The sequence below is a fragment of the Sarcophilus harrisii genome, chromosome 3 (genome assembly GCF_902635505.1).
Source record: "Sarcophilus harrisii chromosome 3, mSarHar1.11, whole genome shotgun sequence".
Taxonomy (NCBI): Eukaryota; Metazoa; Chordata; class Mammalia; order Dasyuromorphia; family Dasyuridae; genus Sarcophilus; species Sarcophilus harrisii.
In genome coordinates, this window is record NC_045428.1 from 75,225,641 (window position 1) to 75,239,596 (window position 13,956).

At 41.7% G+C, this 13,956-nt stretch overlaps 1 protein-coding gene across 1 annotated transcript in view; it reads left to right on the forward strand.

Moving 5' to 3' along the window:
* The window catches only part of FZD5 (frizzled class receptor 5), a 4,841-nt gene extending 563 nt beyond the window's left edge, over positions 1–4,278 (forward strand). The window contains exons 1-2 of the mRNA XM_003765987.4: positions 1–15; positions 335–4,278. The exon at positions 1–15 is cut by the window's left edge and continues 563 nt beyond it. Coding sequence (XP_003766035.2) covers positions 606–2,390 — 1,785 coding nt within the window. The 5' untranslated portion in view covers positions 1–15; positions 335–605 and the 3' untranslated portion in view covers positions 2,391–4,278. The remainder of the gene's footprint in view (positions 16–334) is intronic.
* Positions 4,279–13,956: the final 9,678 nt, after the last annotated feature.

The window sequence follows — 13,956 nt, forward strand, 5'->3', positions numbered from 1 at the left end:
CAGTCCGAGGAGGAGGTGAGTCCCGACTCCCGGACTCCCAGTCTGCTTCCTATCCCCGCCCCCAGCTCAGGCTTCGGGTCCGGTTCTCGCTGAGCCTCTTCTCAGGGGCTGGGGGACGGAGGAAGCCAGGTTGTGAGGTTGGGGGCCTTACATTAGTCTGGCCCCGAACCCGGAGGGTTCAGGCGGGGGAGAGTAAGGGGTTTGACTCCCGGATTTGAGGGACAGTTGAACTAGTTAATAGCTTTCCTTGCTGTAATAACGAGAGTGCGTTTCGTGTGTGTGTGTGTGTGTGTGTGTGTGTGTGTGTGTGTGTGTGTGATATTTTTGTTTTAAGATCACGGCTCCCGGAATTGGATCCACACTCCCATCCCCGGAGCGGCGCCGGCTAGGAGCTGAAGCCCAGCCAGCGGCGCCGGAGCCGCTTCGTGGCAGCCTGTCTTTGGAGGGATTTCATAAAAGGGAAAGAAACTAACAGGTTGAAGACTGAAGAAACCGGCTTTCCCCGGGACAGAGAAAAGCGTTCCCGTTCCAGCTGCCAATCTCGGTTCCTAGGAGGGTGAAGGAGAAAGGGGACGGAGCTGGAGTGATTCGGGAGCGGGGCAGAGATGGCTCGCCCTGAGCTGGACTCGTTGCCCGGGCTGCCCGGGCCGCCGCCGCCGCCGCTGCTGTCGCTGCTGCTGCTGCTCCTGGCGCAGCTGGCGGGGAGGGGAGAAGCCTCCTCCAAGGCTCTAGTGTGCCAGGAAATCACGGTGCCCATGTGCAGGAGCATCGGCTACAACCTGACGCACATGCCCAACCAGTTCAACCACGACACCCAGGACGAGGCTGGGCTGGAAGTGCACCAGTTCTGGCCCCTGGTGGAAATCCACTGCTCGCAGGACCTGCGCTTCTTCCTGTGCTCTATGTACACGCCCATCTGTCTGCCGGACTACCCCAAGCCCCTGCCTCCCTGCCGCTCGGTGTGCGAGCGGGCCAAGGCGGGCTGCTCCCCGCTCATGCGCCAGTACGGCTTCGCCTGGCCCGAGCGCATGAACTGCGACCGCCTCCCGGTGCTGGGGGACGCCGAGACCCTGTGCATGGACTATAACCGCAGCGAAGCCACCACGGCCCCGCCGCGGCCCTTCCCGGGCAAACCCACGCCTCCGGCCCCGCGCAGCTCGGCGAACTCCGGCGGGGAGTGCGGCGCCTGCAAGTGCCGGGATCCTTTCGTGCCCATCGTGAAGGAGACGCACCCGCTCTTCAACAAGGTGCGCACGGGCCGGGTGTTGAACTGCGCGGTGCCCTGCTACCAGCCCACCTTCAGCCCGGACGAGCGCACCTTCGCCACTTTCTGGATCAGCCTATGGTCCGTGCTCTGTTTCGTGTCCACGTCTACCACCGTGGCCACTTTCCTCATAGACATGGAGCGCTTCCGCTACCCCGAGCGCCCGATCATCTTCCTGTCTGCCTGCTACCTCTTCGTGTCGCTGGGCTTCCTCGTGCGCCTGGCCATGGGCCACGCCAGCGTGGCCTGCAACCGCGAACACAGCCACATCCACTACGAGACCACGGGGCCGGCGCTCTGCACGGTGGTCTTCCTGCTCGTCTACTTCTTCGGCATGGCCAGCTCCATCTGGTGGGTCATTCTCTCCTTCACCTGGTTCCTGGCGGCCGGCATGAAGTGGGGCAACGAGGCCATCGCGAGCTACTCGCAGTACTTCCACCTGGCCGCCTGGCTCATCCCCAGCGTCAAGTCCATCGCCGTGCTGGCCCTGAGCGCGGTGGACGGCGACCCCGTGGCCGGCATCTGCTACGTGGGCAACCAGAACCTGGACTACCTGCGGGGCTTCGTGCTGGCCCCGCTCGTGGTGTACTTGCTCACGGGCACGCTGTTCCTGCTGGCGGGGTTCGTGTCTCTCTTCCGCATCCGCAGCGTCATCAAGCAGGGAGGCACTAAGACGGACAAGCTGGAGAAGCTGATGATCCGCATCGGCCTCTTTTCCGTACTCTACACCGTGCCGGCCAGCATCGTGGTGGCCTGCTACCTGTACGAGCAGCACTCCCGGGAAAGCTGGGAGCGGGCGCTCACCTGCCAGTGCCCCGCGGGGGAGCCGGGGCAGCCCCGGGCCAAGCCCGAGTACTGGGTGCTCATGCTCAAGTACTTAATGTGCCTACTCGTGGGCATCACCTCGGGGGTCTGGATTTGGTCGGGGAAAACGGTGGAGTCCTGGAGGCGCTTCACCAGCCGCTGCTGCTGCCGCCCGCGGCGGGGCCACAAGTCGGGCGGGGCCACGGCCGCCCGGGACTACGCGGAGGCCAGCGCGGCCCTAACCGGCTGCAGGACCGGGGCTCCCTGCCCGGGCGCCGCCGCCGCCGCCTACCACAAGCAGGTGTCCCTGTCTCACGTGTAGCAGCGTCCTGCCGGCTGCGTGCGTGTGGGAGGCGCCGAACTGCGGGAGATGGGCGAGTTGTTTCCCACAACTGCTTTGGGTAGCTTTCTAACAGGTCACTTGTTTTGACTTCATGGTGCTGCTGCTGCTGCTGCTTCCCTTCGGAATTTGGGAGGAGGGAGAAGAGACGATTTTGAGGTGGAACACGATAGTCCCAGGACTTCTGCAGGGACCTTGTTTTTAAATATAATTTTTAAAAAATTTTCTCGTTTTCAATCTGTGTGGGTACAAGTTGCTTTTTGGCAATGGACCCTACCTTGGCTTTGGGGAAGAGGGAGGGCTGGCTTTAAAAATTCTGATTTGGGGCATTATAATGAAGTTCAAAACTGTATCTATTTTTAATGAATCTGTTTCTAGCCTGGTATGCCCTGAAAAAGATGTTTTGCTTTTTTAATGTGAACGGCTCAAGTTTGGACATCTGTGGAGTGTGTGTGTATGGAAGGGGGAGGGGGTGGGGAAATAGGTCTATCTCCAAGCCACACCAGTATAAAGTATTCTTGTGTCTCTTGATGCTATCTCACGTTCTTGTGTGGTTGGATGTTCCTTGAAGTGGGGAAGTGCGAAATCAGATCCAAGTGCTTTGAAACTTGTGTTCAGGGTCTTCCAAAGTGACACGGCTGTGGGCAGGGGATGGCAACTTTTGTTTCTTGAGCATTTTGCTGCATCTCATTCTCTAGGACTAGAAATTTTGATTCTCAAGACAATATGTAACCTTAACGTTAAAGGTAGTTCCCATAAACCATCTGGCGCAAACTTCTGGAGACAGAGGAATTGGCAGAACTGTAATTTTCAAGCCTTGTGAAACTTGTTAACTGTTGGTTGTGAGTGGGAGAAACTTAAACTCAAGTGCTGTTCTTATTTTAAAAGGGAAATTTGCTTAATGCCAGGAAAAGTTAAGTCATCTACTTCTGGAAGTACTTAGTTTGGTGGTTGCCACATAGAAACTGCATCTTTATCTTTTGGGGAGCAAGGGGTGGGGAAAATCTTTTTTTTTATATATATATTCATGTTTTCCTTCTAAACCTAGTGCATTACCAGAATACTAATTTTTTTTTGGGGGGGGGGAGGGACTTGGCCAATGGAGTCTTAACCTTGACCCTCCTGGTTTACCAAGTTTGGGCTTTTTTGTTTTTCCTCTGTTGACAGGGTAGATTGCCCTTTTGGCTCTGGGTCATTCAGAGGGGCCTAGGTACGTCTGTTCTGTCCTTCAGTGAGCACTGCAATTTAGCATCTCTTTCAGGTCCAGCATCGTACTCATCTCCCCCGCCCCCCTTGGGTTTCCCTCGGGGACAGTGACAGTTTAGTCCCCTGGGGTAGGCAGTCCTGTCTTCCCAGGTCTTAAGAAATTTAGAAACCACATCTATTCCAGGAATGTGGAAGTAAAATAGAAATAGCTAGCAAAGTCCAAGACTTCCGGACAAGTTTAAAGCCGATTGGCTTCCAAACTGCCTCTGATAACCAACTAGCTAATTTTTCAAGCCGTCTTCCATAGACTCCACTTTTCTTTTGCAGTATAGCTTGTTGGGCAGCCACTGCTTCAGCAAGCTTCTCCCAATATTCATCTAAAAGGTTTTGTCTGGTAAGGAAAGGACAAACTTTGCAGTTTTGTTTCTTGGCAGTTTCAAAAGTCCATGTTTGTTTTCCCAATCTAATTACCACTGATCAAAAGCCACTGAGGTGATTAGGGGGGTAGGGAGGCTTACTATTCATGATTTCCTTTTAAAACAAAACTTAGTGAGAACTGAACTTGAGCAAACTGAATACCCAAAGCAATGAAATTTACTCTACTTGCCTAGAAAGCAAATTCTTCACATGGGAGGCCTGGACCTTTCAGTTATTATTTGCACTAACATTACTGAAAACTAGACTTTGAAGCCCTTCATTTCTATATATATATATATACACACACACACACACACATATACATACATACACACACATTGGTAAAGTGAGGAAATGTATGTCAAAGCAGGCTTTTCCTCCTCAGTCCCAAAACCTGAAAAAGGCACAGTCCCTAATGGGAACAAATGTGGATGGGTTTGTCTGGGTAAAACTTGAGTTTGGTAGATAAAAGAACTCCAAAAATATCCTTGATAACAATGTGATTTCTAAGCCCCCTTATGAGTCTGTCCTCAGAATGCATGAATTTCAGTTGTGAGAAAACTTTTTTTTTTTTTTTTTTTGAAGCACCAAACACAATTTTCTTGTGATTATAACTGCAATTAGCTTCCAAGAATACATAGGTTATTTCTTACCCGGGGAAGAGAGACAATTAGAAATGAAGGGCTTCAAAGTCTAGTTTTCAGTAGTGAAGACTAGACCTCAGAATGGAAAATCTTTACTGTAGCCACAAAAGTTTTGGGTTTTTTTTTCCTTGGGAGAGGAGGAATTTGGAAATGATATTGCTCTGTACCTTTCTCTTTCCTTTTTTTTTTTTTAATGTTTCATTTTGGATTCTTCTGGAGAATATTTCCTCTTAGAGCCAAAAATCCCTTTTATACTTCTATGAAGGAAGAGCATTTTATTGATCACTCTGTTGGAATTTCCTCCCTGCTACTAGTCAATTTCATTTCCGCATTATATCCATTAGCCTTTAGTTCAACTTGTCTCCAATTTGGTTTGGATTTGTGTGATTGTATATATTCTGTGTAGGAATGGAGATTGTGGAAATGAGGTGAAGAAAGTGAAAAAAATCTGGAGTTTGCAAAAATGCCAATCTAAGGTAGATTTTCTCAAGGTTTTTGTTTTGTTCCTAGTAAATGAAAACAGGCTATCACTATGATGAGGGCAAAATGTCTCTGAAGCCAAACAGTACATACAGGATTTAATTCCTCATTTTTGCACTTTTCATGGACACAGGTAAGAGTATTGCTGCTGTTATAGATGAATTCTCCTATCCTTAAAACTACTCATACTTATTTTTTGTTAATTGCCTTAAAACAAGCTATTTTTGTCTTTTAAATGAGAAAGAGACAAAACTTCCCGAGTCTTGTGCTATTCTCTTTTCCTTGTGGGTATACTTGACAAGTTTTGACCTTTCAAATCCATTCCTTGGGATACCAGCCAGCCATCCCCCAACCCATGGCAACTCTGCTGAGCTGGTCAGCTCCTTTACCACAAGAGACAAGGGTGTTTTCAGTTTATTGCAGCTATGCCTAGCAGCCTTTCCTTAGTTCAGATTGAAGCATTATAAATTAGAGATCTAATGGCTAAGCAAGCTACTCAGAGAGGCAGAATTGTCATGTTTATGACCCAGGTATTGAATTAAGATGACAAGTTTTTAGGAACCCTGTTGAATTTAAATTCTTTATACTTTTATCACAGTTTGAAATGATCTAAATTACTAAGAGGTGCCTTCTTGGTTTGTCATCTATTCAAAGCTTTTCCCCTTTCTATGGAATCTGTGAACTAGTCTCCCAACTGTGTTCTCTGTGTTTTGTTTCTGTGTTTTTAGGGTGCAAAACAGTTTACAAAGTGGACGTTCATTACAATACACTGAGCCAGGGCTGCACTGTGTATCACTGGCTGCTAGGAGGAAAACCTCCTGGTTCATTCACACATAGGACCTTAATAACAGCATTCTCATGCACAGAAAGAGAAAGCTAAGAAATCTATTTGTATGTTTAACTGCTACCTAAAGCTTAAAAGGACTTTACTTTTGTTTTCTAAAAGAGGAATGAGACAGAAGAGATTGAAAATCCATTTCTTGAAACAATGAATATTTGTTGTAATCAGGACTGTAAATAATACACACCTCACACATCTGGTTGGGAAGAGGGGATATCCTGGACAGTTACCTGATCTGCTTGCCCTTTTTAATTTTCAGACAGCCTGGGATATAGCAACTGGCCTACTCCAAAAGAAGGCAGTTGAAAGACAAGTTTAACAAAAGTTCGAAGGAAACGGTTATCTGGGTTATGGGGTAAAATGGCTATCAAGGACTTAAGAGGATGAGAAAAGAAGATGGGAAGCTCTACCAGTTTGGATCCATTTTAACCAAGAGTGTATGGACCGTTCTTTTGAGACAGATGTTACAAACTATATAAATTAATTTTGTTTTGTAGTTGTGTGGTGTTGTATATATCTATATATATGTCTATATATACATATATACATAATATAAATATATATCATATATATATGAGAGATTTAGTGACCTTTGATACGGGTTTGGTGCAGGTGAATTAATTACTGAGCCAAATGAGGCAAATGCTGAGTCAGTAGTTCGTTGAGTCCAGGGCATTAAGTAATTTCTCTAATAGTTACATAATTTGTATAGTGCCTCTTTCATTCAATACAGTAACTCTTATCCTGACAAATCATATTGTACTGAATAGGAGAACCACTCATCTCTGGCAGCAGTTCTACATTGCAGACTATCAACTTGGATCCAAAAGTTAACATGATTATAATTCTCAATCCATTACTTAAGGAGTGGTTATTTTGTGAACTGTATTCAATAGACAAAACAGTTTTATATTGTTTAGTCTCCAGATACTTAAAATTGCTGACTTTGTTATTAAATTTTTTTTGTATGTATATTTGTGAAAAGGTAAAATCATCTGAGATTTTATAAAATTATGGAGATTAGTTATTTATGAGAAAACAAAGAAATGTTTATTTTTTTCTTTGTTCCTGATTAATGTAGATCCAAATAAAAACCATTAAAGAAATGGGGAAAAAATTTAGATGCTTTGAAAATGAGATTTCTCCTCTCCTTGGGAGATAGGGCTTTCTAGGAAAATCAGGGGGACATTATTCCTCAAAACTGACCCGATTTCTCAAATTCTTTTCCTATCTTACTTGTCAATCTAGAACTAGATTGTCCCTAAGAAATATTTTAAAATTTGTTCATGCTGAAGTTTTTTGACATGAAAATTAACTATGCCTCAATGAAGGCTCAAAACCCCAGTGATCTTTAGAATCCTTAATATTAAAAAAAAAAAATCTTCACACTATTCATGACAAACAAGGCTTCAACTTTATTTCAGCTGTATTCTTCAGGCTAACAGTGAACTGGAATAAAAAAGTAAAGAGGGAGAGAGAACACATAGAGCTAGAATCTAAAGGCTAGTCCAACACATAGATCCAGAATCCAAATTCATGCAAAGAACTACGCTAAAGAAAAATAAAGATGATACCTTTTTGCTAAGTGGCATAGCTAAGTCAATAGCTCAGATTACTTTCCACTGGCTGAGTTATTGTGGTGGGGTTTTTAAAAAAAACCTCATAAAGGGACAGGCTGGTGATGCAGTGAATAGAGCATCAATCCCGAGTTCATATTCAGTCTCAGATACTTGACACTTACTATGTAATCTTGGGCAAGTCACTTCTCAGGTGCCTCACCAAAAAAACACCAAAAGCCATCTATGATTCTTTGTAGTACTGGATGTGTTGGAGAGAAGATAGATGCTTCATTCAAATATACATCAGCATTTCTCAAGCTATTAAAGCTTAAAGCTATACTAAGATTTACTAATGCATATGCAAAAAAATGGCAGTAGTTGCAAGTTTATAGATTCATAAAATTTGGGGCACAATCTAAGTATAAAACAATGTTCTCAGACAGAGAGGTTAGAATCTAGTTTGTGAGGCAGAATAAGTAGGATATGTATGAATATCAAAAGAACTTATGTGGAAATGTAGTCAAGTCCATCAAGATTTATTAGACCCCTGCTACATGCCAGACATTGTGTTAAGCACTAGGGATACAAAAAAGAGGCAAAAAATAAGCTTTACTCTCAAGGAGCTTGAAACCAATGGGGGAGACAAGATGTAAACAATTAAGTACAAACAAGCTCTATACAGGATAAACAGGAAATATTAGCAGAAGGCAGATAATAGGTTAGGAAAGATTTCCTTCAAGTCAGATTTTAGTTGGGATTTGAAGGAATCCAAGGAAGCCAGTGAGTAGAGATGAGGAGAGTGAATGCATTCCAGGCATGTAAGACAGCCAGAGAAAACTGTCAAAAGCCAAGCAATGGAGTGTCTTGTTAATGGAATAGCCAACACTGAATCTAAGAGTCATGATGGGGCATAAGGTATATAACTGGGAAGGCAGGACACCAACTTAAGTTAAATAGTCCCCAAAAGAGGACAACTGATGTAGGTTACAGCAGGCGTGGAAAGGCTGAGGAAGGAGATGGATAAAGGGCTGAACCCTAAAGGAGGGGTAAGATTTGGACAAGCGGAGAAGAGTGGGAAAAGACAAGAAGAAATGCACATGCAAAGATGTGGGAATAGGTGCACATTTGCTCATGGTTTCCTAAAATTTAGAGCTAGAGGTCCATCATCTAGTCCAACCTCTGGTATGGCATAAGAGTTAGCAGCTTGCCTAATTGAGGTCACAGGAATATCAGAAGTAGAGAGGGCTACCAAGATGGAGGATAGATAGTGTTAGCTAGCCCTGCATGAGTGAGCAGCTGTTAATGATTTCTGAGGAGTGATATTAACCTATACGTGCAGGTTGAGTTCAAAAGGAAAACCTAGAATCAGACAGACAAATTTCTGTGACAGTGAAGAGTGAAAAAGAAAGGCTACAGATGAGAAGCATTTCAAAATCCTCATCGTTTACTGAAGGAAAGATGAACTAAAGTTCCATTTTGAACCAAGTTTCTGGAGGGATTAGGCTATTCCTTTGTCAGGTAATTATGAACTAAAGGTCCATTTTGAACCAGGTTTTTGGAGGGATTAGGCTATTCCTTTGTCAGGTAATTAGGGAGGTGTTTAGAGATGGGTTAGTTTTTAGAACATCACTTTTTAATAATTTAATAATAATAAATTTATTAAATAAAATTTAAAATAATGATAAATTTAATAATCATAAGATATTTACTAGACTGGGCAGGAATGAAGAAAGGAAAGGTTTAAGGTTCTTTCTAATTTTGAAATTAAATCATTCTATATGACTAGAGATAAGATTTGAAAATCATAAGCAGAGGTAATAGCTAACATTAGGGGGAGTATAAGTTTGAAATGCTCACAGTTAAGGGGTGAGGAGTCAATGTGTGAGTTCAGGAAGAAGAGACAGTAAAGTCATATTGGAAGAAAATCAAGAAAGTGCAGTGGAAAGGAAAAGGACGGTTCAGTGACAATTTCTACAGAGAATGAAAGTGGCTTTCTCAAGTTGCAGGAACACCACTTCAGACTTCCAAAAATTTCAAGCAGAAGAGTGGAAAATGGGAGTCAGCTTGCCAAAAAGAATGGGGTGAGGAAGTACAAACTCAAGGATTAAAGCCACAGTGGTTGAAGTATGTCAGCTAAAGTAACAAGGTAATTACTAGAGAGTTCAGCAGCAAAATTGAGCTTTTATCAAGATTGGGGGAACCAAGGTGGAAAAGAAGGAAAGGATAGACATAGGAATAAGCTTCTTCAGGAGTGAGGAGGGGGGAAAATTCATTCAATAGTTAGGAGAAGTTAGCTTTAGTCGAAAAACAGATCTTTGAAAAGAGAAAAGGGTAAGGGAGCAGGAATAAACAACAGATGTGTTAAGTTAGGGATGAAGATACAGTAGAGAAATCATTTCTTGAATTGGAAGATAACTTAGAGGTCATGTAGTTCACTCTCTTCAATTTGGATATGAGAAAATATAGTTTTAAGAGGTGAGGTGACTTGTCCAAAGTTATAGTAGTAAAGATGACTCAACTTGTAATTGTAAAACTAGTCCCCCCCCACACCCCTCACATTAGAGATGTGAGAAATTCCCCTTGAATGGCCTCCCATCTTTTCTGCAGAGACCAATTGCTGAGAGTGATGGTACAGGGAGAGAATAGGTGGGAGTAGACACTGAACAGTTACCTGTTACACAGTAGGGCAAGGGTTCAGTTACACTGCGCAGCACAAACAACCAGTTCCATGTGGATTGAACCTTTTATCCACATTCCTTTGGGATTCAGTAGAAGGAAATTTGGAAAAATGGGGCTAACAGCAATGTATCAACCCAGAGGCTATGGAAGGCTATAAGGACAAAGAAGTCAGGTAAAGAGATTATATACCCTAATATACATTGGGAGGAACTGAATGGCAGGGAAGATGGAGGATAACAACAGAATTTGTGGTAAGAACCAAAAAGCCTGAGTTCTAGGAAGCTATAGGGGCTGTGTGAGAAGTTGGTGAAATTAGGGTGGGTGGCAGTTGCTGATTAACAAATGAAAACATAATTATCAGTCAAGAGTTCAGATTTATTTAAAAATAAACTCAGTAATGTGTACATTACTAAATTGTGTAGTACTAATTTATAGTTTCCTAATGATTTTTAACTCAAATTTTTTGCCCTATAATTTACCATCTTAAGAGTTTCCCTGGACACTAATGAAACACTTAATTGAACACTCAAAAATAGTGATATTTTAATAATAATAAAAGTAATCAATCACTCCATTTTATGGTTTGTAAAATTTTCTTAGCAATACTCTTTAGTTTATCTGTGTAGTCTTATCTTAAAATTTCTGTACACCTCTAGTTTTCCAGATAGCCTTGCTGATATCCAGGATTGGATTGACATTTATGCCAATCCTGAAGTCCGTGTTCTATCTCCTGCCAAACCCACTTTAAATAGTTTTCATTTAAAATTGCCTTAGAAACTAAACAGATTGTGACTGTGATCTAAGTCTGGGCTGAAGGACTTCTGGACCTTCTAAATTTCATTCACATAAAAAACCAGGCTGGATAGTGTCAGCAAGTGGTGGGCAGAATATTTAGCCTCTGGGTAATTTAATCCCTACTTTGTGACAGATGTTGGATTTCAGCTAAAGATTCTGCCCAGAAACTTACACTGAATTTTAGGCAATTCCCCAGCAGGTAACTAGTGTTTTTTCCAGGTAGCTGTGTATTCAAAAATCGCAAAATCCCAGCTTTGGGGTTTAGAGAATACATATAAACTTTTTGTCTTAATGTCATTAGGAAGAAGGGCTGGGTGAGAACTTTTAGTAGGAATAAAGGCTGGATACATTACCTGAGTTTTTTTCCTAAAAAGTGAGAATATGAGACACCTGTTGTTACCTTATCCAGCTATGACGATTTATACATTCATGATAACATTAACACTTGGGTTTAAATGGGAATGCCTGTCCCCCATCTTTTTTTTTATTTAAAGTTAACTACCATCCTAGGTTTGAATTGTTCTGACAGGACTCAGGCTGTCCAGAAATATGAGGACAACGTAGTAACAAGCAGAAATGTTAAATAACAGTCTAATTTAATAGTAGGGCCATGCTGATGACTTGATAAGGGCTTGGAATTATCCATTGCTTCAACACTTAAGAAACAAACCTCCTTATTTCAGTCACTCATCATCTTCTGATGTCAGATTAATTGAGTCTCAGATACATTTTCGCAGGAAAGCATGTGTGGGGTTAACAGATAGATACAACCCCAAATTATACTCTGGGAGATTATAGGCACATTTTACAGAAAAATATTCCAGAGATTTTTTTTTTTTACTTCATCATACCTTTCCCAGATATAGGACCTTGGGAAGTCTGTCAATATTATTACATCTTCTCTAGGTTCCATGATACCTGGCTGATTTGTAGAGCTGTAGTCATATGCTAGAGCCCACCTACCCAAATCCATTTCAGTAAATGGTTCTGTTCCTGTTGAGAAATAAAGCAAAAGAGAAATGTCATTGTGCTTTTAATTTGAGTGCTACTCATACTAATGCCTACCTGAACTTGGCCATTTCTTTTTCTTTGAGCTTAATGTATATTTGGACTAGATGTAATTATTTATCTCCACTCTTCTCCCAGTCATTGGAAAAATAAAACCTAAAACTGTCATACTAATTCATAATTCCATATGAAAAACACAGCATCATATAGGATGATTGAGTACTGAAGTATCAATCACCTTATTTGATTTTGTATTTTTTTTTAACTGTATAGATGTCACAAATTAATGATTTTTTTCTTTATTGTAATAGATGAGTAAAAATTTATCAAGATTTGCCATTTACCAATCATAAGCAGTCCAGCTACATCAGTTGTTGATTCAGACTTGTCCTCAGCCACCCTAAGCCAAGCAAGAAAGCATATCATCATAATTTAGGGATGATTTCTTAAACTCAACAGCTCTAAAAATCTCTTAAGGGCATCTTTAAAAAGAAATTCAACTTCTTGTTTGTCGCTTCCTGGGTACATAACCCTTTTATCCCCCCTTGGTATGAAAACAAACAAACAAACAAAAAAAAAACATGTAAAATAAATCTAATGCTATTAGGTCAATTTTCCACATCAAAAGAATAGTTTAAAATAGGATTTTGAAGACAGACACAGAAACACCAATTTCTTTAGGGTAGGGGCAAAGGAAATTTCTTGATGGCTTTTCCCAATTTCTGCTAAAAGTCCAACGGTCTACTTTCTATAATTCCTTATTTTTAGGCCTATTTTAAACTTCTGATTCATGAGCAAATTCTATACCTTAAAAGCTAATTGCTTCAAAAACAATTCTTTGCTTTTAACAGTGACATTAGATAATTCATTGAGCTCATTCATTTTCTCTGCACAGGTTAAAGCTATTTTAATAACAAGTGCATTTATCTAATACTATATAGTTTGCAAAGCACTTTCCAAGGTTTCACTTGAACCTCTCAAAAAGCTGATGAAACAGACACTTTAAATTATCACAATTTTACAGATGAAACTGTAGATCCCAGAAATGTGATGACATGTTGATGATCATACAACTAAGTGTAAGAAGCAAGATTTGAACTTGGGTCTTCTGACGTGCAAGACTGGCAATCCTACAGGCCATGCCACAAGCCTATCAGGATGCTTTGGAATTAGCAGGACCATGCAGTATACAGGATCTGATCTTTAAAATGCTGGCTCTTTATTCCTGACCCTGTAATACATTCTCATGGTTTTGGGATCCAGCTCTTGGTCAAAGAACAGTAGCTGAGGGTGGAAGGTGGCTGGACTTTGAAGCACCTTCATCTGGCAAAGCATTGGACTTTTGAGCCTCATTAAATGCATCTTCAAAATAAGGGAATGAGACTAAACAGCCTCCAGGTTCCATTCAAATGCTAAAGAAAGGATCTCAATCCACTCTTTCAACTTGTTTTAAAAAAAAAAAGGTATACCAAACTATCTTCAAATCTTTTCATCTTTATCTCTTACATTTCACATAAAAAACAATATTTTCATTCGCAAAATGACAGAAGTAAAATACTTGTAGAAGTTAAAAAAAAAGTCCGACTGTAAGAACTAACTATAATAAATATAAGAACATTATATAAATATAATGAGTCAGATGAATGTGAAGAAGCATATTCAAAGTTTGAAAATGCTTTTAGAGCCCTCTGTTAGGTCCAAAGAATGAAAGGAAATGAATTTAAAACTGCTCCGTCAAGTTTTGTTATAAGGTCCAAAAAAGAGTACAAAACACACTAACCACATTTTAATTAAAATAGAGTTTATTATTAGCTTTTCTTTTAATATAAACATGAGAAAGAAAAACCACCTGAAGTTGTAGCATTCTTTTCAAAATAAAACTGCAATCAATACCTGAAGCTCCAAGCTCCAAACTCCAA